At 40.2% G+C, this 25,074-nt stretch overlaps 1 protein-coding gene across 3 annotated transcripts in view; it reads right to left on the bottom strand.

The window, feature by feature from the left end:
• The window catches only part of LOC147422481 (cycloartenol-C-24-methyltransferase-like), a 34,549-nt gene extending 25,094 nt beyond the window's left edge, over nucleotides 1-9,455 (bottom strand). For 2 of the 3 annotated variants that reach the window (XM_086503207.1, XM_086503209.1), the window contains exons 1-10: nucleotides 9,297-9,455; nucleotides 9,138-9,204; nucleotides 8,979-9,052; nucleotides 6,379-6,463; nucleotides 6,064-6,119; nucleotides 5,929-5,983; nucleotides 5,686-5,733; nucleotides 5,050-5,133; nucleotides 4,456-4,572; nucleotides 4,219-4,302 (exon numbers count right to left, since the gene is read on the bottom strand). In XM_086503207.1, coding sequence (XP_086359333.1) covers nucleotides 4,219-4,302; nucleotides 4,456-4,572; nucleotides 5,050-5,133; nucleotides 5,686-5,733; nucleotides 5,929-5,983; nucleotides 6,064-6,119; nucleotides 6,379-6,463; nucleotides 8,979-9,052; nucleotides 9,138-9,204; nucleotides 9,297-9,382 — 756 coding nt within the window. In that variant the 5' untranslated portion in view covers nucleotides 9,383-9,455. The remainder of the gene's footprint in view (nucleotides 1-4,218; nucleotides 4,303-4,455; nucleotides 4,573-5,049; nucleotides 5,134-5,685; nucleotides 5,734-5,928; nucleotides 5,984-6,063; nucleotides 6,120-6,378; nucleotides 6,464-8,978; nucleotides 9,053-9,137; nucleotides 9,205-9,296) is intronic. The other variant, XM_086503208.1, reaches the window with a different exon arrangement.
• Between the last annotated feature and the right edge of the window lie 15,619 nt (nucleotides 9,456-25,074).

Below are 25,074 nucleotides of genomic sequence, written 5' to 3'. Positions count from 1 at the left end.
AGTTTTCTTGACTTCTCCAACATTCTAAAATACCAATGGGGAGTTAAAAATCACTTGCATGTGGAGGGGTCGGCTCAAGATGCTTCCAGAGACACAACAAACAAGATGGGGACACTCTGCAAGAGCCACTGGAGGGACATCATGGTGGGGCCCACATACATTATCAACCCTTATGGAGCCTCCACGACCTAAAAGGCTATTTTTAATGAAAAAATAAGTCCCTTATTTGCATAATTGAAGGAATGGTCAAAAGGGAACCTAACTATGGTTAATTACCTACCCTAGTCAAGTTTAACCTAACCCAAGGTCTTGTACAGCTATAAAAAGGCCCTTTGGCAAGCACAAAAATAGACACACCTACTCCATTGCTGCAAATAAGCTCCTCTAAGGTTAGGGAAGCCCTAATCTCTCTCTCCTCTCGTCTTCCTATCCATTTCCTAAGCTCGCTATCATAAGCGGCACCATAGAGAGAGCATCAATATGCTATTGCTACCATTCTCTTACAAACATTTCTCTTATCATACTCATCCCTAAATAAGAATTGTAGATTCTATATGAGAGCAAGGATATCAAGTTCAATGATCTATCTCATGGTTTGATCAACAAATTGTTGCAATTGGGGTGTCGTCGTCACACTTTTGCTCTAAACGCATGTAAAATTGGTAAGCCTATCTTGGCAGCTTCTCATATTTTGTGCTCATTGGGTTGCTTGTTTGTTGAGAAAGTTTTTTGTGCACCATGGTGTCTATTTTCTTGGCTTCTCTCCTTATGTTGTGTGTAAGTAAGTCTTGGGGCTGCATAGATGGAGAAGAGCTCTCTATGCATGCCGCCTTATGTGTGTAAGTAGTCTCTTCTTTTGGGAAAGGAAAGGAGTTGTCAAGTATTTGTGCATTATGGTGTTTTGAGTTTTGAGGTTTTGTGCTTGCTTTTCTTAGAAGTATATGAGCATTAATATGGTTAAGGTCAATCTTTGCATGTGAGTTTGTGCAGTGTTCAAAGGGATTGCTTAAGGAGTGTGTGTTGAATGGTTGAAGGGCATTTTGTGTTGAAGCACATAAGGAAGCACATAAGGAGTGTGTGTTGAATGGTTGAAGGGCATTTTGTGTTGAAGCACATAAGGAAGGTGTGAGTGTGTGTGTGTGTGTTGTATATGGTTTGTTTTGGTTTCCTTCTTTCTCCATAAAAGAGGGTGGTGCCCCTAAGAAATATGCGTGTGTAGGGTCTCACGGAGTGGTTGTCTGGTGGGAGCCTTGAGTTGAGCCCCATCTCAAAAAATCTGCTCTCAGGGGCATGCTTACATTGGCAACGTATGTCACTAGAGTTCATTTCCTATTTGGAGAGTGTTGATTGGGTATAAAGAATAGGAATAGTGAGCACCAAGCTAGAGTCTACATACCCTTACATTAATTTGAAGCTATATTTAGCCTTATATGTAGGTCTATGGCATCTCAAACAATTATCACTATAAGTAGAATTTTTTTTCTTCTTTTATCACAAGATTGGCCAATAAAACCATGGTCGAAAACCATGGTCGAAGGGTCGTTGGAGGTAAGTGTAAAGAGAGGGCTTATCAAACCCATCCCAAAACAGATCTATTGTTCTCAACTGAAACATTGGCGCCCTATAACGATGATGTCGATGGCCTACAAAATTACAGCTAAAGCAGTAGCCCTCAGCCTAGCCCCCTTACTAACTAAGATCATCTCTCCCCATCAACATGGGTTCATAAAAGGAAGGTCCATTTACGATAACATCTTGGCAGCAATGATGGGCATCAAATACGCAACTGTCACAAAGCAGGAGTGCATTCTATTGCAGTTGGACGTGGACAAGGCTTATGACAGAATAACATGGATATGTATAGAAGCCGTCATGGAAGCTTTGGGCTTTGGGCCTCGCCTATATCCGTTGGTACACGTACTGGGAGCCAGTCAGAGCTCCTATTCATTGATAGAATTGTGGGCTCTTTTGAGGTCAAAAGGTCTATTAAGCAGGGATGCCCTCTAGCCCCCCTACTTTTCACCATAGAATCACATCCTTTAATCATGATGCTCAAAGCTAGTGCGAAACGAGGGAAGTTGCAAGGTCTCGCTTTGCTAGGAAATAGCCAACTCTTAGAAAAACTTTTTGTAGACGATTCTCTCCTCTTCTTGAAGGCGTGCCCCCAGGTCATCAGAAAAGCTCTGGAGATTGTTCAAATATTCTCAAAAGCTTCGGGGTCCCAATGTAATATAGAGAAGTCAAGGTTGATCTCCCTATCCGAAAATGACTCATTTAACCCTTCTGTCTGGTCAGAGGAGATTGTCACAAAAGGGAATATATTCAGACATCTGGGAGCCCCCTTGGGGGTGGACATGACTCACAAGCAAAGACTTGAGTGGGTGCTTGAGAAAATAAAAACAAAAACGAGTAGGTGGGAGTATGCTCTTCTCCCATTCCCAAGTCGGATAAAAGTGATGAATGCCTTTATGATTCCTTACATTGCCTTCACTAGCGCGCTTCTCAAGGTGGCTAAGTGTCACTGGAAAGAGTTCTTAAAACCAGTAAAAAGGTTTTTATGGAAAAACAACACGAAATCCTCTAGGCCATGGCAATGGGCCCGGTGGGAATAAGTTGCTCGACCGGTGAATCAAGGAGGCCTCGGAATTCTCAACCCTGTGGCCCATGCAGAAGCTTGTTGCGCCAAGTTTGTTGTTTCCTTGGCTAAACAAGATCAACTTTGGGCTGTCATGGTCAGAGATATGATAGAAACAGCTAAACTTGGCTCCGATGGTGGAAAGTGGAGAGGGGTGGAGATTCATGACAAACTGTTAGCCCCGGAGTGGTTACCTTAAGACTAGGAGGCAGCTCAGGAGAATTGGTAAGAAAATGCAAGAGAGCAGCAGGAGTCTTAAAGTGGGGGAAAGAAGTCAGATACTTCAAGAACTCCATTTTGCATTGGTGCCCCTGGCTGTCCAAAGTTTTAGATCCGCCACAAACTCCCTATTGGATTGAGATAGCCAGGAAACTGAATAATAAGGGTCTGAAGAGACTTGGGCACTTCTGGGACAGTGGCAACAAGAGCTAGAAAACCATTGACCTTCTCGTTACCCAGTACCAACTCAATAGCTTGGAGGTCTTGCTTGTCCACAAAGTGATGAAGGAGCTTGACAATTTAATGGTGCCAAAATCTGTGATTCGGTGTTTGACTGGAATGCCTGGAAATGGCCCATAAGTAGTCTATTAGGGAAACCCCATCCTAAAAGCATTTATCAGACAATGATGCATAAGAAGAATTGTCTAGCCCCCTAAACAAGCTATGGAAAAAGCAATGGCCGGAGGAAAGGTGGGAGCAAGTATTGGAGTACATCTGGAAGCCAAAGGTTCCGCACCACATGAAGGTCTTTCTATGGAAGGTAATTTGGGGTGCTCTACCGACGGGGGTGAAGATTCAGGAGAGAGGGATTGGGTCAGATCGATGCTTGGGGTGTAGGATGGCTAGAGAAGATATGGCCCACCTATTCAAGGATTGCCCAACTATTAAAGGCCTCGCAAGGAAAATATGCAAGTGGGTCCAAAGAACATGGAAAATTAGTTTCTTCAAGACTGACCTATTCCTTGGAGGAAAGAATTCAAGAAGTCCTGCCCTCCTCGTCAGCCCTCAAATTGTCATATATTTCTTCTTACATAATGTATGGCAGACAAGGAACCGTCGTGTGTTTGAAGGAGGTTCTGAGGTGGCAAGCTTCGCAGAAATTACTCAAGAAAGCAAAGTGCTAATATGGACGCTCGGGTGCAAGCAACACTCGAAGGATTGGTCTAGGACTACTTGTGCCTTGTTGTCAGCCGATGGAATGCGCGCCTAGGACGGGAGAAAATCTTGGCCATCGGTAAATAAAAGATCTCAAAAGGACAACTTTATGGACCATGTGTATCGAGGAGGAGGCGGCGGGTTGGTGGGGGTGGCTGCCCTGATGTAATTATAGTCTCTGGATGATATCATGGCTCAACAAGAGCATGACTAGACCTTGTAATTTTTTGGGTTGTTCAATATAATTCACTCACAATTGTGAGTTTTGCACTCAAAAAAAAAAACACTAATTTTGTAGCACGTATAAACTTAAATTTTTTTCTTACTATGTTTTTTAGTTATTGAACACATTTTTGCATTATTTTCTTCCAACAATGTTTAGGATACATAATTAACATAGCCTTGATAAAAACTAATAAGTACTTTACTTGAAATCCTGCATCTTTCAAAGCTTGCATATATTCAGTGGTAGTGCGTATATCTGGTAGTCCATTACCATACTCAATCTCAGCCTGCACTCTCCAAAGAAATGTGAATTAGATTATTGTCTTCATGCAAAACATATCTATTTACATACTCTTGTTTATGTCCTTGCATGAAACCTAGGATTAAGCTTAAACACTTAGAGATGGAGCTATATACTCTTGTTTGAACCTTCAAACAACCTTAATAGATTTGTGTATCGAAGATTGTGGATCATAATGCTTTGTCATACACCAATCAAACCCAGCTAAACATTGTCCAGGCTTTAGCACCCGATATAATTCCTTGTATAAAGAAACCTTCAAAACAAATTTTTGAGTCACAAAAGGCACCAAGAATGAACATATCTTTTTAACATCTCAAACTAAATTATTTTTTTCTTTTTGGATTTTTTGAAAATGCAATAACACCAACTCTACAAGTTTGATGCATATTGTTCAAATGACCTTACTCCTTGGCAAAGAAAATAAATATTATGACTTCTTGTTGTGATCAAGATATTATCTCGGGTTTATGTCAAATATTTATTAGTTACAAGAGATGATTTATAAAACAAAAATCAAAATGCAATTTGGTTAAGTTTGGTGGCAAGAAACAACCTATACAGAATATCATGGTATGTATTATTGTAAAACCGTGAATGGAGAATCAATCTATGATCATTGACATTAGTGTGCACCAACAACTTATTCTTCTATTACAGTTATAAATATAAATATGGTTGAAGCATTTGCTTTGAAAAAAGACAACAACCCTTGAAGGCACATATTTCTTACCAAATCTGGTGCATGGCAACAAGCCTCAAGGTTGTAAATTGCATCATAAGAGTCATCTGGCATTGGTATTTGCATGAAGTCTGCCTAAAAGCACACTTGACATGTTCAATTAGTCATAACATCATTCGACGGCTTCACTTTTGTACATGAAAAAGAATTATATGTTGTGAGCGAGTTCAACATAAATGCCTTTATTAAATTCCAAATAAAAAAGATCACATGTATGTGGAAAGGCATATGTGAATTTAGAATGGCAAAAAGTGCCTTGTCGTAGTGTCTATTATCTACTTGGGTGGAATATATCTCATCAACAATAAGACAGTCTAAAAAGAGTGGCATTCAAAAGGCACAAAGACAAAGGAAAAATTACACACACACACACACACAAAGCATTGTGAGGAGAAGATGAAAACACCACCAGTCACAAAAGGTAGAGAGAAAAGGGACAAAGATTACAAGAAGAACATGAGGATGAATTTCTCAACATTATTAATAGCCACTTCCTCTTCCATTAAAAGTTGCATAGTTTAGAGTAGGTGAAGGGGTTCATGAGCTAAAACTTTGCTTGGAAATAGACCACTTCTCATTCAAAAGCATGAATCAATGTCTTATCCTAGAATTCTCTGCAAGTATTACCTTTAAAAAATCACACAAGTGGGTGAGGCCAAACTGTTGATTTAGTACCTGACCATCAAGAAAAAATAGAAATTACATCTAGAAAGTGTTCATAAGCAACCATGCCTAGTTACCAACTTCACATATGAAAATGTTTATCGCTAAGGAAGATTTGGTTTATTAACTTTTTGAGGGGGCGTGCCATTACAATAAAAGGGATTTATCTTATTTAATGCAAGAAAATTTTATATCTTATTTACTTACAATTCCTCTCTTGATTTGGTTGCCATTATTGTTCAGTCCAGTTATTGAAGCTCCACTAGCATGTAAATTCACAATCACAAATCAGCATGTTATCAAGATGGAAAAATTTGGCAATTCCCTTTATGCCATAAAAACCTGAAGTTTGCAATTTCTCGAAGGGGTCCTCCAATGCCGCATCCTACATCCAATACCTTGCCAACGGAAGGATTGTATTGTACAGAAAAACATATTAGTTTTAAGCATGTCGCTCCTTTCCAAATACATGAGACAACATCTAATGTGTCAACCTATGGATCTGAGTGCAGGTCATATATTATGTGATAAAACTCTTGCATCTGTAAGATTATCTAGCTTGTGTTCCTTTAAGGCTCTAAGACAAGGTTCCTAAAATGTTCACTATCAACACATTTCCAGTGGTATTGAAAAGGAAGAAGCGATTAAATGCGCCACCTTCATGCCTGGTTTTAGTCCCAAATGAAGGGCGATGTAATGTTCATGCCTTTTGATGCTTTCCTGGAAAGTCTCTCCATAGAGCCTTATACGAGAAGAGCATATAAAACCAAATTAGACAAGGTGAGAAAAGCAAACTAGATCTAGATTCAACAATGTTACTTATATGAAAGCTCAAATGTATCAAATAAAGGCACCAAGGGGTCATGGAAAAATTGTTTGAAGCATCTTGAATTAGCTCGGCTCAAAAGAGATGCAAACAATGGTGCATATCACCAACACCATTCAATCTTCTATTGTGGATTCGGCATGAGAAATTGTCAAGTTTGCATATGCAACTAGGCTCATCAGTTTATTCTTGATTATTAATCACCAACACCATCGCTTCTTCTTTTGTAATATGGTTTGAGGAATTCTCTATCTTCTAAATACAACTAGGCTTATCAACTTATTCTTGATAATCTATTGTCAAACGATTCTTCAAATTTATTCTTGATGATTAACTAGCAAACAATTTTTTGGTAAACTCAAGAACAACTTTTTTTAGTCTTTCCTTTTTGCATAATTGTGGCCTTAAATCCCTTGCAATTAAATGTCCACATCATTAAGAGGGTGGAGTTGTGTGTGTCAACATTAAATACACTTGACATAATCGTGGCATGTATATGTATATGTTTATGAGGTGTAGAAGCCAATGATTTTGAGGCCAAGAACGCATTTTGAATGGGCGATTCTCTCCCTATTCTCGAATTTGCTTACGTAAGGTTTTCAACTTTGACCACCTGTTGTGGTGGGGTTGGATACCGTTTCCATAGTTTCATAAGTCAAGGACTTAATAGGTGTGCTGACAAAGTATGCTGGCAAGTAACCTTCATTAAGGGTGAACAATAGGTCTGCATCTACCCTCGTAGCATAAGTCTTATATGTATAATTCAATGAGACTAGGTAGGTATGGAAATAATATATCACGATTTTGTAAGTCGTTCCATTCAAACAAGTAAAGTATTTTTCAATGATGTCATTTCATTAGCCTCCCCTGAGAAAACTAATTACTTCCATGTGATGAGTTTCATGAAGGAAGACATTGAAAACTTTGTGCAAACCATCGGGATCCTTTCCACAAGAGTCTATCCACAGATACATACAATTTCCTCAAGGAAAATTTCAGACAATAGGACAACAATCATTTAGCACTAGTGAAGCATTCATTGTTATTTGTGGCCTATGGAAAATTTTCTTCCATGAATGTAAAAAAACAAGTGGTTTGTGTGCAACAAAGTGCATATTATTTGAAAGAACTAGACTCGGTGAGTTCCAAGAAAACAGTAGCCAAGTGTAGGAAGAGTAGGATGGAAATAACTTTCTACTATCATTACAAGCCTCTCATAAGACAAAGTTTGGTTACACTCTTGAGCTAAGATTGACCCAAAAGGATAACACTAGTACCTATATCCAAGATCCAATGTAGGCGATTTTAATTTACATTTGCCTTGAAAGATTGAAAGAGCAATTGTATTGCGGACAAAGCAACCGGAACGTGTATGCCTTAAAAGATCGAAAGAGCAGTTGTATTGCCGACCAAGCAATTGGAACGTGTATGATTCCCCGCATCCCACAAGTAAACTACCCATTGGATGCAACATGTTAAATGCCATTGCACATTTGGATCCATGATATATTTGCCCCTTTACCTCTCATGACTCAAATTTTGTCATTGAGCCTCTTGATAACATCCACTATACAAGGTCGCATAGTCATAGCAAAAGTGTAAGGTCTTGGGGTTTATACAGAAAATTGACCCCCTTCTCATGTCTAAAATGCATCTTTTGAAGACAAGCTCTATATGAGATTCAAATATATAAACTTGCCTCTTGGAATGGGACCAATATTCATGATAAACTACCTTCCAGTGGTTTTTGATCTGCTATAATTACAAAAATAGGGGTAGGTCTTGAGAAAGATCGACAAAATCTTACATATTTTGGTGTAAAAACCAATTAAATGTTCGACGAAAACCGGGAGAATTTTCATCGAGTCCTCTTTCTCATTGGTTGGGACAAATGTTTGTGGTAAGCATTGGAGTGGACTCAAAAACATCTATCTCTCTCTCTCTCTCTCTCTCTCTCTCTCTCTCTCTCTCTCTCTCTCTGCGCGCACGCGCATGCAACCTTCCCTTGGCAATGTTCCTATGACATTAAAAATTCTCTTCTTCTTCTTCTTCTTCTTCTTCTCTCTCAAGTATGGTATCCTCTTGCTCCCTAGGGCATAGCTGTCCCTAGAGATCAAGGAAAGAAGGAGAGAGCCATATTTATCATGGCTACGATACAAACATAATTTTCAGAAAGAGAGAGAGAGAGAGAGAGAGAGAGAGAGAGAGAGAGAAATTTGTAAGTTGTACGAACATTTCCCAAGAGTCTTGAAGTCAAGACCTGCTACTCCAGAGGCCAAAATTCTGGTCTGTATCCTCTTATACCAGCAGCAGGTTAAAAGTTATCTTCGTTCTGATGATGATGCTGTGCAATCCTACGTACATTGACTCTCTCTCTCTCTCTCTCTCTCTCTCTCTCTCTCTCTCTCTCTCTAGCACAGAGAGAGGGTACCTGCTTGCAAAGTGGAAGGATGGGCCCCACGCATACTCGTAGAAGGCAGTGGCTACATCGTAATAGAAATTCACCTGAATTCAAGAAACATGAAATCAAATGAAATGGAAAATGTTAGCAATGTGAAGCGAAACGCAATGAAATGAAATGAAATGAGACCATGGAGTCGTAGTGTTGCTTCCTGCTGCTCTCATCTCCACCGTGGAGAGTGTGCAGTCCTTCATAGCTGCTCTCGCGCACCCACAAAGAAGAAAGAAACTGTTAAGGCAGCAAGATAAGGTAACAATGAGTGGGGGTACTGGGAGTGGGAGGGCTTACACGGCCAGGGCGGTGGTGAGATCATGGGAGGGGCCGTTCTTGAGCGTGGAGATGAAGCTCTTGGCCTCCTCTGCTACGGTCCCCATCTCTCGCTCCCTCTCTCTCTCTCTCTCTCTCTCTCTCGCTGCTTTGCTTCAAATATATATAGTGCATGAGGTTCACACACCCACACGCACAAACACAATGCACATACACACACTCCCATGACATTCCCTCTTGACGTTACACGTCTAGTGTTCAAATCCCACCACATTGAAACCTCCCTCTCTCTCTCTCTCTCTCTCTCTCTCTCTCTCTCTCTCTCTCACATGACACATCTTGAGTTCAAGACTTGTGGCCTAGATCTTTGAGATCTTTCTCTCTTGTCTCTATTTATTGGCTCCTACTGTGAAGACCAAGCTTTGGACATTTTCCAATTCCTTTTAAATAACATGTCCTGAGTTCACGAATAGATCTATGAGGTCTCTAGGGATTGTTCTACAACATTAAATCTTCTTCTCTTCTCCCTCTATCTTGGGTCCTCATCAGACAATGGTGGGCATCCTACCAGCATGCTCTACTAGTTCACTTATTTGATAACATTTTTTACCTTAGTCTATTGTATTGGACATTTTGATCTATACAAATGGTATGGTCTAATATATCTCTTTAGCCTTAAGCATACATAAGTGAACATTTCATTTTATTTCATATATCTTCGGGTTATCTCAATCCCTTGGCCTTGCGTTCAAGGCTTGTATGATTCATCTTTGGGATCTCTTCGGATTATTCCTAAGAAATTCAAACTCTTATTATCGTCATCATCGTCTTCTCTCTCTCTCTCTCTCTCTCTCTCTCTCTCTCTCTCTCTCTCTCTCTCTCTCTCTCTCGTGCGCAGCCAAAAGATTAATTCACACTCCAATTTTCAGGTGGGATCAATGGCCTACAAATGATAATTCTTCGACCAAGACCATTTGTGTTGTCCGAATCTTTTTAGGAGGCAAGCATTGAAGAAGGAAAATGCCCTATCATTAAGACTATCACGTGCTACTTATAACAAGAGCGTAATCATAAATTATTATTTTTTTGTAAAACTCACAATTGTGAGTGTATTACATTATCATGACCAAAAAATTACAAATTTATGCAATGCTCAGGACGAGCCTTGACAGCGTCAAGAGTCATAACTACACCGGCTGACAGAGGAGCACCCCATGGATAGGAATGAAGCCCTAACTTCACCGAAGCTAGTTAGTCAATGTTGCACCCAAGGCCATGTTCCACTCATCCGAGCTCCCCTGCTTTCCAACGGCAACCTGCTTTCTTGGATCATCTTTGTGAATTTAGTTGTTTCCATGGTGTTTTCAAAGATCCAATTGTTCCTTACCTTCCATACATGTTTAGAGTAGAAAAATCTCACTATTTGTGTTACGACTAGCAGCGCTTGGCTCTTAAACACCTTCTCTCCCAAGAAGTGATCGTTCTTGAAGAATCCTATTTTCCAGGTTTTTTGAATCCATCTGCAAATTTTTCCTGCAAGGCCACAAATCATCGGGCACTTCTAGGGAACTATAGTCTTAATAATGGAGTCTCTTGGGGTTTGCCTTTGGCTTAGCCATTATTGAGCTACTAGCAAGCTCAACAGGAACCATAATCTACCGAGCAATGTTAGACCCTCTCCACTAGTCTTTACAATCAACAGTGTCTAAACCACGGGTGTGGCTGCTTTAGAACTAATTTTCAAAGGTAAAGAAGAGTAGAAACTAAGTATTTGGAGGGTACCAAAGCACAAAGTAATTTATACATAAGTTTAATTAGCATGACTGACAATAACCAAGAGAGTAGAATGAATATTGACAACTTTGATTTTGCACATGAAGGTGCTAATGATGACGCCCCCATGTTTGCTAACTATCTTGTTTAGTAGGCTGCAACAAGCATTGGGCAACCCTGCTTTGCAAGCCGAAGTTACTCAACAACTTCGTGCTTATGGCATTTCCCTTCCTCTCCAAAAGGAGAGAGAGCTTAGGAGGCCTCTTGATGAGACTCCTAGAAGAAGCCTCTCTCCCATATAAGAGAGGAGGAATCCAAATATAAAAAAAGAAGTGAATCACTAAGTTCCTCTGAAGATGTGGCTCCATGAAGACGACGGTCTAGAAGATCATCAACTCCTCCCAAGAGGAAACGGTCAACGCATAGTCCTTCTCCTTGTCACTCCGAAAGGGAAGAGAGGAAACAAAGGAAGAAAAAGGCAAGAAAGAGGTCACCCTCTTCTCCTTCTTCTTCACCTTCCTCCTCTTCCGATGAAAGCAACAACTATTCTCTTAGAGAATACAAGAGGAGAGGACATCGCAAATCATACCTTGCATGGCGAAGGTCTCAAAAGCTCAAAACGTTCAAAGAAAAAGTGTCTCTTTTATCACCTATGAGGGCACCTTTGGTGCTACCGATAAAGTATTGGCCTTCATCAAGCAATTTGATACGGCCTTTGGAGACGAGGGCTTCACAGAGTCCTCCAAGCTACGTCATGTAGCTATGCACGTCCAGCAATCTGCTCGTCAATGGTGGGCCAACCCATTAGGAAAAATATGAACCTTGCATGGACCTTGTAAGGAATCCTAATTTTTAGGGATTAGGGCTAATGTTGTGTAGGGTTAAGGGAATACGGGCATTCAAGCAGCTAGGTTTGAGTAGACTTTTCTAGCTTTTTTTTTAGACACATGTAGGATGTGGACCTAAGAGGTCACCTTCTCTCTCTAGCTTTTTGAAAGTGAAGGGAGTAAAGAGGTGTGGCCACATTAGCATGACTGACAATAACCAATGTTGCTAGTTGAGTGGCGTTGTTTGCAAGAATGGCTCAAGGAACTGGCATAACATGAAGCTTTTACGGTGGCATAAAGCTCTCCTCAACGGCAATGTGGCTCCCACTACACCAAAAATCATTATGCTAACATGGAGAGATCCCTAGTAGGACAATGCAACATCTTTTCATCAGTAGCAACACACCCTTTCCTAATATGAGGGCACTACTCCTTGGAAGTTGTTCAGAAATGTATGTTTATCAAAGTTAATGAGAAGAAATTTGGACTTTTTGTTTGTTAATGTGTAAGAGCACTCTAGATCTACCATATTTTAGATTGTTTGATAAGTTAAATAAGATTTTTAGTCATTCAAAGTGTAAATTTTTTTTTGTTTGGTAAGATTGTACATGAGAAGACATGATAAAGTAGAAGAGATCTTGACGGAATAAACTTCGATGCCACATCTCTCCTTAAACCCTTTGATTTCTATCGTCGTGGGAAGTCCAATGGAAGTCTAATTTCAATTTTTTAGTAATAACTTTTTTTGAAAGAAATTTTGGTTATTTTAAAGTTTGTACATAGTTTAGGAGTTCATTCTGCTTATTTTCCTTCAGTTTCAAATTTTGACCGAGGGAACTCTTTGGAAACCACTTTTGAAGGTGTTAGGGTGGGATTTTGGGAAAGTTTTGTATGTGGGAAATACAGTCCTTAACACAATAAAAAATATTGGTTCTTTGAGTATTTTCAGATTCCATGGTTTTAATACTTGTTGGAGCCCGCAGATTAAGGAAAAAGTAAGAAATGTTTGTTTTACATTATTTTTTAAGAGATTGCCAACTTGCACGTTGTTTTTTGGAGAATCCGAGCAAGATATGTTTTGTTTTGCATCAAAATCTACAAGTTCAACACTAAGAAAAAAAAAGTGGCCGCAAGGGCGCGCGAAATGGCCATCCAGGACTTTTGGATGCCCATTTTGCGCGCCCTTGTGGCCACTCTTGTTGAGGGCCTTGGAAGCTTTTACATGGCAAAAATTTACAAAATTATTGTGTATAAGTATGAGATAAGGTTGTAAGTTACATGTACAAAGAGCAAGAGCTCACCCCCTGGGGCCTTTGAAGGTGTTAGAGCAAGATTTTGGAAAAGTTTTGTATGTAGGAAATACAGTCCTTAACACAATAAAAAACATTAGTTCTTTAAGTATTTTCAGATTCCATGGTTTTAATGCTCGTTGGAGCCCGCAGATTAAAGAAAAAGTAAGAATTATCTGTTTTATATCATTTTTAAAGAAATTGCCAATTTGCACGTTGATTTTTGGAGAATCCGAGCAAGATATGATTTTTTTTGCATCACGGTCTAAAAGTTCAACACTAGAATAATTCAAATATATATATATATATAATAAAGTGGCTGCAAGGGCGCACAAAATGGCCATCCGGGACTTTTGGATGGCCATTTTGCGCACCCTTGTGGCCACTCTTGTTGAGGGCACTAGGAGCCTTTACATGGAAAAAATTTGTAACACTATTGTGTATAAGTATGAGAAATGGATGTAAGCTAGATGTACATAGAACAAGAGCTCCCCCCTTGGGGTCTTATAATGACAAATAGGGGATTTTTTAATGCATGGCCATGAGATAGAGGTGTAGCGTTTGATGTAATTAGAGCACCCCTCCCCCCCTGGTCCCTTTTTCTATATGTTCAAAGGTCTGGAACATTCACTATGTAAAATTTTCCTAGATCATGTGCGTTCACCAGAATGGATTAAAAGTACCCCTTATAGACCTTATCTACACATGTTTCTGTAACTTTACAAGAATACAAAATCCCTTATGTTGAACATGTGTGCTATGTTACATATACTTTAGTGAACTCCCCAAGTCAAGGGCCTCACAACTCCTGTGTACTAAACATTAACACTAGAAATTGACCAAACAAGGAGCCAATTTCTTATTGAGACTTGAGACTTGAAACATCTTACAGGCAAATAAAAATATCCATGAAGTTCAACAATAATTCTCAAATCTATATGAAACTCCAGTAATCTAAATTAAATACTCTTACTCAATGCGACACCATTTAGCAAAAAAACACATTTATATTACATTTATAGAGGAATCCAGCCTCATGAAAATAATTACAAACGGAGACAATGTTGTTGTTATTAGGCTTCTCTTACAAGTATTTGTCTTCCTCATCTAGAGATTCATATACACTTGAGTATTTGTGTGTCTATGACACTAGAGAAGATAGTAGTACTATATGGATGGCTTTTCTAAGAGCTCCTAGAGAGTACCTATTGGTTCAAGATTCTACAAAAATTCTACTATTCTTATCAAAATCCTTTAACATCGTAGTGAAAGGTTCCTCATGGAACAAAAATAGAGTGATTTCCATCTCTGCACATGGTTGCTTGCTCATGTTCTCTGAAAAGAATTTGACTCTGTAAGTAAACAACAGATTATGTGAGCACAAAGTTATAAAGTAGAAAATAATAATCTAATGACAACTATACAAATAATAAATTATAAGAAAAATCTTTGATGGCTCTCCATAGATAACACAACTTACTTGCATTGTGAGACTCAATCACATGCTACACAACTATAGATGGTGCGCCAAAGCCATCAATAAAATAGCACCACCCAATGTTATGAGGTATGAAGCCTAAACATTGAAAGCCATAAGGAGGTTTATTCTCTCCAACATGATAAACTTAAAGATGGAGATGATGTTAAGATCTGAATGTAAGCTACAAGGGTAGTTTTCTTACCATTTTATCTTTATGTTGGAGATGAACCCTTGCAAAGCCCACACACTATTTACACCTCCTATTGTTGTGGTATTCAAGTCATGTGAGCTCATATTTTTTCCATCTTCGGGAGTAGAGGTTTCCATGTGTGAGTGAATAAAATTAGAAGGAGTAGAATTGTAATGGAGGTGAGAGAAGGAAGAGGAGCTAGCTTGGCGTGAAACTATGTGGTGGCCAAGGGAAAGAGATGGGGGAGGAGCTTGCTTGGTGCTACAATGGAGGTGGGAGAAAGCTAGCAGAGAGATAGTGTTAGACTATAGGGGGTGCATGTGGTTGTTGCAACAATGGAGAGCTTAGAAACAAGTTTGTAGAGAGAGAAAATCACATTTTAGCTATAGAATAAGTTTGGAAAGACTTTGGATGTGGAAAATGATGTTTTGAACTTTTTTGAAAAAATTCAATTTTTTGTATTTTTTAGTGCACGTTTTTTACTTTTTGGAGGTCAAAAATACTTTTTTGATCATGAAAAAAGTTTGGGGGCCTTTTAAAGAGGGAAAACTTGAAATTTGATTTTTTTTGAAAATTTGAATTTTTTAGTGTATTTTTAAATACGGACCAAAAAGTGGGGGAAAAAAGGCCAAAGTGGTCCCCCCCCCTTTCCCCTAGCCACCTCCCTTACCTTCTCATTAGGTGAGAGGCCATAAAGAGGTGTAAAGCTACCTTGTCCCCCTACTTTTTTGAGGGTATAGAGTGTGTCCACCACCCTCTTCCTATTGGCTAGCCTCTAATTAACCTTAATCTCAAATGGCCCCTAGAGGGTTCGTATTTTTCTTAATGGCCTTCGTGGAAACAACGAAGCCCCATAGACATGGAAAACTCTACGAGTTTCCATCATGAAGCAATTCCTTGCAAGAAATGCAAAGGACAAAGTGCTTACGGAATGGTGGAGTTTGAAGCTGCTCTCCAATGAGTTTATCCACAAATATGTGGACAAGTTTGGGATACATCTCAAGGTTACCGTCTTTCAAAAGATAGACTTTGCTGAGCAAAACAAAAAAATTTGTGCGGGATTACGTGAAGAAATTACCGAGTATGTCAACTCCCAACGGCCTGGTTCTATCACCAAAGTAATCTACCACACTATGGTTGCTTCGCGCATCAATTTCCAACAAGGGGCTAAAAGACATGCTAAGCCCATGGAAAACAAAGATCGAAATGATGCAAAGGGGAAGAACAATGCCCAAAACTCTTCCCAATGCAATTCCAACAACAAAAATAACCACAATCTGTCCAAGGAAAAGGGAGTTGACAAAGGTAAAACTAACCTCTTTCTTGAAGAGCTAGAAGCATTTGTAAGGACCACAAATGCTTCAAGTGTGGGGAGCAAGGACATGGCTACCGTTCTTGCCCCAAAAGAGATGCCCGCAATGAGACTCCTAGAGCTTCCCCGATCGAAGCTCCAAAAGTGGATGCTCATTTCAAAGGATCACCTCTCTCCTATGCTTGGGAAAAGGTAAGGGAGCATGATGCGTTAATTCTTTTTGACCCTGGCTCTGACCCTGGCTCTACTCACAATTTCATATCCACGGAGTTGGCCACCAAGTTAGGCATTCAAGCTCCTGATATGGGAGATGTAGTTGTAGCCGATGGAGCCTTCAAGGGGCAAGAAGCCGCAGTTACTCCCTTGATTGGGAAGTTGAGGCTTCATGTCCAAGGCTATGTTGACAAAGAAGATTTCTTCATCTCTCCCCTCAAACATGAAGATGTCATCCTAGGGGCAACATGGTTTGATCGTATGGCTGTTAATGTAAAGTTCCCTGAAAGAAGGTTGTGTTTCAAGTATAGGCAAAAGAACATGCACGTAGATGCTAATGAGCCTGGTCGTACCATACGTACCATACCCCTTGTAAGTTCTCTTGCTTTTGACAAATCAATGAAAAGATCAGTTTCTTTGTACATGATTTTTGTCAAACAATCTAAAAAACGTCCTCACGTTTTATCAAATGAAGATGGTAGGAATCAAGAAGAGATATACTTATCTAATTTTCTAAATGGACTCCAAGATGTTCTTATCGATTTTATCCCTATGCATTTACTTCCAAAACGAGGGGATGATGACCATCGAATTGAGCTCCTACCAGGAAGCTCACCGCCTAACAAGCCTCCTTATCGAGTTTCCCAAGCTCAACGAGAGAAGATCATGAGGCAAGTACAAAATTTTGGTAGACAAAGGGATGGTTAGGCCTAGGTCCTATCGCTTTAATTCTCCTTGCAGATCTTTTCACAAAGGCATTGTCTCGTGAGAAGCTTGAAGCTTTCCGCAAAGCTTTGGGCTTACTCCCCTTTGTGGACTGATCATGTCCTCAGGGCATGGCACTTCCCTTTACTCATGTGCCAGCTCTCGTTCACCGCATCACTCCAGGGGGGATTTGTTACCATATACATGTGGTAGTGATGTTTGTGAACACACTAGGACCGCCGGGGCATTTTTCCCCTCTTTAGGAGGTTTTCCCCCCCGAGCATTGTATATATACGCCCATCACTCTAGGGCTATCCATCTTTCCATTGCACACTAAGTATCATACTGTCTATTGTGTGCCTTGATCTTCCTTCGTCTTCTCCAAGATGTGTGTGTTTCTCTGCAACCCTAATTCCAACACTATTTGATAAGCTACAGGGGTCGACCTACTTCAGTAGGATTGACCTAAAAAGTGGCTACCATCAAATAAGGATAGTTGATCAAGACATTGCAAAGACCACATTTCGCACTACGTTTGGTCTTTATGAGTACATTGTCATGCCTTTTGGCTTGACCAATGCACCGCCCACATTTAGCCGCTTGATGGAGAAGCTATTCAGGCCTCACCAAAACTTTACTGGAGTGTTCTTTGATTATATAATCATCTACTCTAATTCATTATACAAACATTAAAAACACGTGTAGGTAATATTTCAAGTTTTACGAGAAAATAAATTTTATACTAATCGAAAGAAAAGTGAATTTTTCTTACAAGAGATTTATTATTTAGGTCGCATTATCTCTCAAGTTGGCATCCAAATGGATCCGTCAAAGTTAGAGGTAATAAAAGGATGGCCTAATCAAAGGAATCTGCATGAACTAAGAAGCTTTATAGGTATGTGTGCATACTATAGACGCTTCATAGAAAAGTTCTCACAAATTGAGGGACCATTACATGACCTAACAAAGCAAAAATTTAGGTATATATGGTCCACCAAGGAGAACAATGTTTTCGAAAAGCTTAAAGAGAAGCTTATCTCTCAACTTGTGCTTACATTGTCGGATCTCTCAAAGCCATTTGAGGTCCAATGCGACGCTTGTGGTGATTGCCTTGGAGCTCATTTGCTCCAAGAAGGGCACGCCATAGCCTATGAAAGTCAAAGGCTCGACTCTGTTGAGCAATCTCTAGGCATATATGAGAAGGAACTCTTAGCATTTCTACATGCTCTAGATTTGTGAAAGCACTATTAACTAAGGACTCCTTTCATTCTATGAATGGATCACCAAAGCCTTAAGTACTTCATGACGCAGACCAAGCTCTCTAACAAATAAATGAGGTGGGCACATTTCCTTTCGCAATTTCATTTTCATATTGCTCACATTACTGGCAAGCATAATCAAGTGGTCGATGCACACTCAAGACGACTGAGAGTGAATGCGGTATCCATAGCAACTCACACTGATAGATCTTCTATGATAGATGAGTACTCTATCGATCCCAATTTTAGAGGTGATTTTAGCCCTTGCACTAGGGAAGAAGAAAGAACCATTCACAATACAAGATGGTTATCTTCTCTATGGCAATAGACTATGCATTACTAACTCACTACATGAGAAAGTAATGTATGAAACTCATGCTCCTCCTTATGCGGGGCATAGAGGGATTCGGTCTACCCTAAAAGGGATACAAACATATTTCTATTGGCCTTCCATGAATGCAAACATACAAGAGTATGTTTCAAAATGTGTGCTATGCCAAAAGACAAAGTTTGATAAAGGGAATAAACTTGGATTGCTTCAACCTTTGCCAATCTCCATGGATTTTATCTTTGGATTGCCCAAGTCTATCCATGGGAATACATGAATATGGACAATAGTAGACATGCTTCGCAAACAAGCATATTTTATACATGTCAAAAATACTATCAGGGCCCATCAAATCGAAACCCTCTTTATATCACAAATCTTCAAATACCATGGCTTTCCAATGTCTATAGTGTCGGATAGAGATCCTAGAATGATCAGTAGTTTTTGGAAGGGTCTCTTTGAGAATTAACGGTACAATTCTAAACTTCTCTTTGACCTTTTATCCCCAAACGGATTGCCAAAGTGAAATATCTAATCTAACAATTCTTGATCTAGTAAAACCTTATGTCATAGAATCAGATCAAAAGTCCCAATGGAGAAGTACTTACCCTTATTGGAGTATGCTTACAATAACACTGTACATACTTCCACGGGAAAAGCACCGTTTGAGGTGATTGAGGGAAGATCAAAAAGTCCCTTGCTACTCAAGGTACATGGGAAGATCTTCACTGAAGATGAATATAGACAAGACCTGCAAGAACCTTTTTAAAAGATTAAGGATGGTATATCCATCTCTTAGCAAAGGCAAAAGACTGATGCTGTGTTGCTGCTGATAAGTATAGAAGAGTCCTAGCCTTTAAAAAAAATGATTGGGTCTTGCTTAAGTTTCCCAAGGCTCGATTAAGGCACACAATGAGCGAGAATCCTACAGGACACCAAAAATACTATGCTAAGTTAGCAAAAAGTTACTATGGTCCCTTTCAGATTCTTAGGTCAATCAATGAGATGACCTATCAACTTAAGTTTCCCAACCATTGGCTCGTACACAATGCTTTGCACGTGAGCCTACTAAAGCCTTACAAAGGAGAGCCACCTCAAGAAGCAATCATTCAAGACCCACCGGAGATCGAGGACCAAGAAGAGGTGCTGCAGCCCTAGTCCATTCTCCGACACGAAGACAAGGTATTACGAGGCGGTAAGACTATCTGATGATATCTTATCAAGTTTAAAAATTATCCTTTAAAAGATGTTAGATGGATGCAAGGCATACAATATAAGGATAACCTAAACCTTGTCAATGCTTACAATGATTCCCTAGAGTAAGCCAATCTAAATATGTTTAAATGAATAAATTTTTTGTCTTATAAGACTCTCTCTTTCTTTATTGTGCACAAATGTTAATAAGTATGCATGCTTAGGATCATGTTTGTGGAGACGACATCTCCCAAACACTAAGTAGAGTTTGTCACTCTACTATGGAAGATTATTACGAACTAATGTGCATACATGCTTGTGGCAGGTAAGGCTCTCAAGCACCGAATGGACTAGTCATCCATTCTAGAACGATGTCGTATGGTAAAATAGGGATCCTCTACCCGCTAGCAAACAAATTATGACTAGGTTTTATCTTCTCTACCTCATAGTCAAGGACGACTATGATTTCAAGAGAGAGGTAATGTCATAAAAACTAGTATCTAATACTCCCAAATGATTTTCTCATGTTAAACTAATCATCTGATATGGGGAAGTACCAGGGGAGTAAAAGCTAGAATATTGGTAAGGCTGCCAGACAGGTCTCTGTTAGGGATCCAAAGGGGGACAGTCTGCAAAACAGCAATGTGCTTCAATGGGGCTTGAAAGACCTAAGGTTCAGCTCCATTAAGACTTCCAAAGGCTAAAGTTCCTAAATTTAATTCAATTGTCTAATGGCCAAAGTAGGGGAAAATTGGATGGTCATGGGAACTCTAAAAAGTCTTCCCACATCCCTAGGAAGGTGGGGGCGAGCCCTAATAGTAGGAGATGAGAGATAAACACACGTACACACACACACACACACACACTCCCAAGCTCTCCCCAAAGGGAAGAATGGACACATGGCCCCAATTTCCCCTCAAATCCTATTGGATCGCCATAGAGCGCCCTTTCAGCTCCTCTTTATTCAATGCCGAGATGCTGTTCTGGCCACCCCCCATCATTTTTGAGTTACCATCTCTTTGGCCACCCTTAGCTGCCTTCAAGCCTTCATCATTTTCGTCGAGTGAGGGGACCTTTGCCTCCTTATTGCTTCCCTTCACTGCTTCTTCATATGAATGATTGTGCATCTTAGCCATGTTCAACTTAGAAGCGGTTGGCGTGACCCATCCAAAATCTTTCCTTTTCTCCCTTTTTTTTTCCTCCTAACTTTAAAATCCTTAAGGTCAAAGTCCAATGATGAATCACGCTCCTTTGGGAAGAATAGAAATGAGAAGCCATGGATCGTGATTTGAAGGTGATTATGCGACAAAGTGAGAGAGCCTCCTTGCGTGTGTGCTCCTTGCTATTGTCCCACCCCTCTCCACTGTGTGAGTGCACCCTGCATCCCCACGGACCTTAGAGTTAAGATTGTGACCTGAAGCCGGGAAAACAACCCAAACGATGAGAAAGATTGATCGCTATCGAAGAAGGAATGGATTGTGATCCAACATCAAGGAAAACAATTAAAGCTTTGCTGATTGGAAGTAAACAACATTGGGCCCAGAAGGTAAAGGGTAGGGAAAGGTCATTCAGTGACCTTTCCCAATAAAACTAGCAACCCCATGGAAATTGATGGATAGCCGAGAGCCATGGCGGGAAAATTTTTAATGTGGAAAGGCCCACTGAAGGACGTTTTCTGACCGTCAAGGTCAAGGGGACTAGGTCCAAGCACTGGTCCCTGAACACGACAGGGAGCATAACATTATGCGTGCTGAAGTGTCATATGTTGATTGGAAATCATTGCCATGCACATTGTTAGCATGCAAACGGCAAGAAAAACGAATGCCTCTATAACCTTGCACGAATCACACCATCGGAAGAAAGAACTATGACACCATCGAAAACACCTGTGATAAACACCTGTAGAGATTTATGAAAAACACTTCAAGCATGAAAAACACTTGATATTATAAGTTTTAGAGGACATCATTACAAAGCCGTCTCATGGAGATGTCCGTAGAGTATACATAGGCAAAAGACAGATGAAGGATGAAAGAGTTATGGTCGTTTGAAATCGGGGGTGTACTTTTCCTTGCTAAAAAATGAGCTCTTTGGAAGTTGTGCAGGTGTTGCAGCTATAAAAACGGGGGCTTCCTTATCTTTTATTCCCCAAAAATATTCTCTCTCTTCTCGGCCGACAAGGCTTCCTTTGTAGGCATCTTTTAATTGGCTCATTTTTTGCCTTTTTTTAGCATAAAATGAGGTGTCAATGACACTTTGACCAAGGGAATGGGGTGGGGGCAAGTGGCCGAGGACCAAAATGAGATGTCAGGTGCCTATCCAATTGGGTGGAAACTCACAAAATGCACCTTTTTCTCCCCGATGAAGCCCACGAGCCCCTCCATAGCAAGCCTTGAGAGCTGAGTCACAAGGTGATACACCCATAATGGGTTCCCTCTTTAGCCTATATACCCCCCACTTTCCACTTTTTCCTTCTCATGTGGGATAATCCCCCTGCCACATGGCACTTCCTCCTCAATCTTCCCAAAACCCCTTGTGCCCAATAAATTTCCAGATTTCCTCCCAAGCAAGAGAGCTTATTGGACAAACTTGCTGCTCCGATCATCGAATGACACACCGTAACATATGGCTTGGAGCCCATGGCTACTTCTACAATTCTCAAACCTTGGTATTTTTAATTCCAATCATCAAGTTGGCCCAATTGCCTTTGTCGCATGCACCTGCCATGTAATGGAATTGGCCTATTTAATTTGAGAGTAGCGGAAATTAATGAGAGTACTTTAGAGAAATGACTTTGTGAGCATAGCGGGTGAACATAATTGAAGATAGCAACATAATCATAGCAATTAGTTAACTTGGCATGAACAATACTTTTGCAAGAGAGAGAATTTAGAGAACATGACAACAGTTGAGGACCGGATTTATGTGGAGCCGGTCCCCCCTCCAATAAGCATTTGTATTATGATTTCTCCCATTAAGAGAGAGACTTGTTACAATACAATCTTTGTGTTCCTTTTGACATAGGTGATGCAATGAATATGGAAAGCTTCATGCATCACAAACATAACATAAAATTCAAGAAAGCTTTAACTATCCCAAGCCTCAGTCCCAAGACCTCAAACACCTTCGAAGGTGGAGAGAGCTAGCAGGGAATGAGGGTAGGGAAGAGGAAGAAGAAACATTTCGTAGGAGAAAGAATCAGTTCCACTTATCATAACTCTTGTTGCTAGCATACATAATATCATAGTAATGAAGAAGAAGGAGATGAAAAGCTTAAGCATTGAAGCATGGCTCTTGGTTGGATTTGCACTCCATATCCAAGAGTGTTGGTGTAGGCTCTCAACCTTTTGCTTGCTTGGAGAAGGAGAGGGAGCTCTTGCACTTTGCATAGCACACAATGAGAGTGTGTGTGGCTGATATACCCACACACACTAAGCAACCCCCTAGCTTGCTTGGGTCGACCCCCCCTTGTAGCTCATGCTTGAAGCTCATTGGACCCCTCCAGGCCTAGCCAATCAGAAGCAGGAGGCATTACAAGCAGCAAGGGTAGCCTTGAGACAAGTGTCCCCCTTTCCCCTTTGAGAGAGAGGGCTAGATAAATGCTAAATCAATTAATTAAATATCCTAAATTATTATTGGACCCCGTGGGTGGCCAACCAATAGGCTTCAGGCACACCATGAGGGCAACATGAGGAGGAACTTGACAAGTGTCCCTTTTGCTTTCTTTGTACCATGCATGCCTTGTGTGAGTGTGTGGGTGTTCTCTCTCATCCCCTCTCATGTAGGGCTCGCCCCCTCCTTGTAGGGATTGAATATTTGACTTTTTGACACCTCTACCCCTCATGCATAGGCCCAGTTCCCACCACAAGCTTGGCTCATAAGCACTTAAATCTTGGGGTGGGTTCTCACCTCAAGTGCAACCCTAGCATCTCAAGCATGTCAAGCACCTCAAGCATCTCAATAATTAATCACCTCAAGTATCTTAAGCATGACAAGCACCTCAAGCTGGGTCGGGTTCCCGCACCTCAAGCTCAACCCTAGTTTACCTAAGGTCAAAGGCCTTTTACACACATTATTGGAGGTCTTCAATGAAGCTAACCCTAAGGTCTTATGCTCCATTTGTTAGCCTTGCTCTTTGATAGACCATCTCTCATTTGGGCCCCTTTACCATTGGCCCCGTGTTGAGATAGATCTATAAGCACATGTCTATATCTTAACACTTGTTCCCTTTTATTCTCCCACATTAAGTGATCAATTTAATATGAGAAAATCATTTGGGTTTGTTAGATATTAGATATTAGAGTTTATGACATTACCTCTCTCGTGAAATCATAGCCGTCCTCAACTATGAGGTAGAAGTGGTAAATCCTTAATCATTAGTCAATTTTACTTAGCGGGTAGAGGATCCCTTTTTACCCTGCGACATCTTTCCAAGATGGATGAATAATCCATTTGGTGCTTGGGAGACATAGCTGCCGCAAGCATGTCTGCTCTTTAGTCCATTTCATTCTCCCAAAGTAGAGTGACAAATTCTACTTGGTGTTTGAGAGACGTCGTCATCTCAAACATGATTCTAAGCATGCATACTAGTTAAATTTGTGCACAATTAAAAAGAGGACTAGTCTTATAAGACAAAAACATGAGTCATCTAAAAGAAATTTGTACATTTGCTTACTCTAATGTAGCATTGTAAGCATTGACAAGGTTCATACTATCCTTAAGTTGTATTCCTTGCATCCATCTAGCATCTTCAAAAGGATAATTTTTGAACTTAATAAGATACCGTCGGATAATCTTACCATGTCGTAGTACCTTGTCTTCATGCCGAAGAACAGCTTCGGGTTGTAGCACCTCTTCTTGGTCTTCAACTTCGGGAGGATCTTCAATAATTGGTTTAGTTGGTGGCTCTCCTTTGTAGGGCTTAAGTATGCTTATATGAAAGGCATTGTGTATGATCCAATGGTTTGGCAACTTGAGTTGATAAGCCGTCTCATTGATGGGCTTCAAGATTTGGAAAGGACCATAGTATCTTTTTGCTAGTTTAGCATAATACTTTTGGTGGCCCATAGGATTTTTGCCCCTCGTTTGCCTTAATCGAGACTTAGGAAACTTGAGTAAGATCCAATCATTTTCTTTGAACATTAAGGCTCTTCTGTGCTTATCAGCAGTAGCTTTTTGCCTTTGTTGAGAGATGGATATAGCCTCCCTAATATTTTGAAAAGATTCTTG

This window comes from Adiantum capillus-veneris, chromosome 27 (genome assembly GCF_014529385.1).
Source record: "Adiantum capillus-veneris isolate H3 chromosome 27, ASM1452938v2, whole genome shotgun sequence".
Taxonomy (NCBI): Eukaryota; Viridiplantae; Streptophyta; class Polypodiopsida; order Polypodiales; family Pteridaceae; genus Adiantum; species Adiantum capillus-veneris.
The sequence above is the reverse complement of the archived record's forward strand: the minus strand, read 5'-3'. Positions and strand labels throughout refer to the sequence as shown.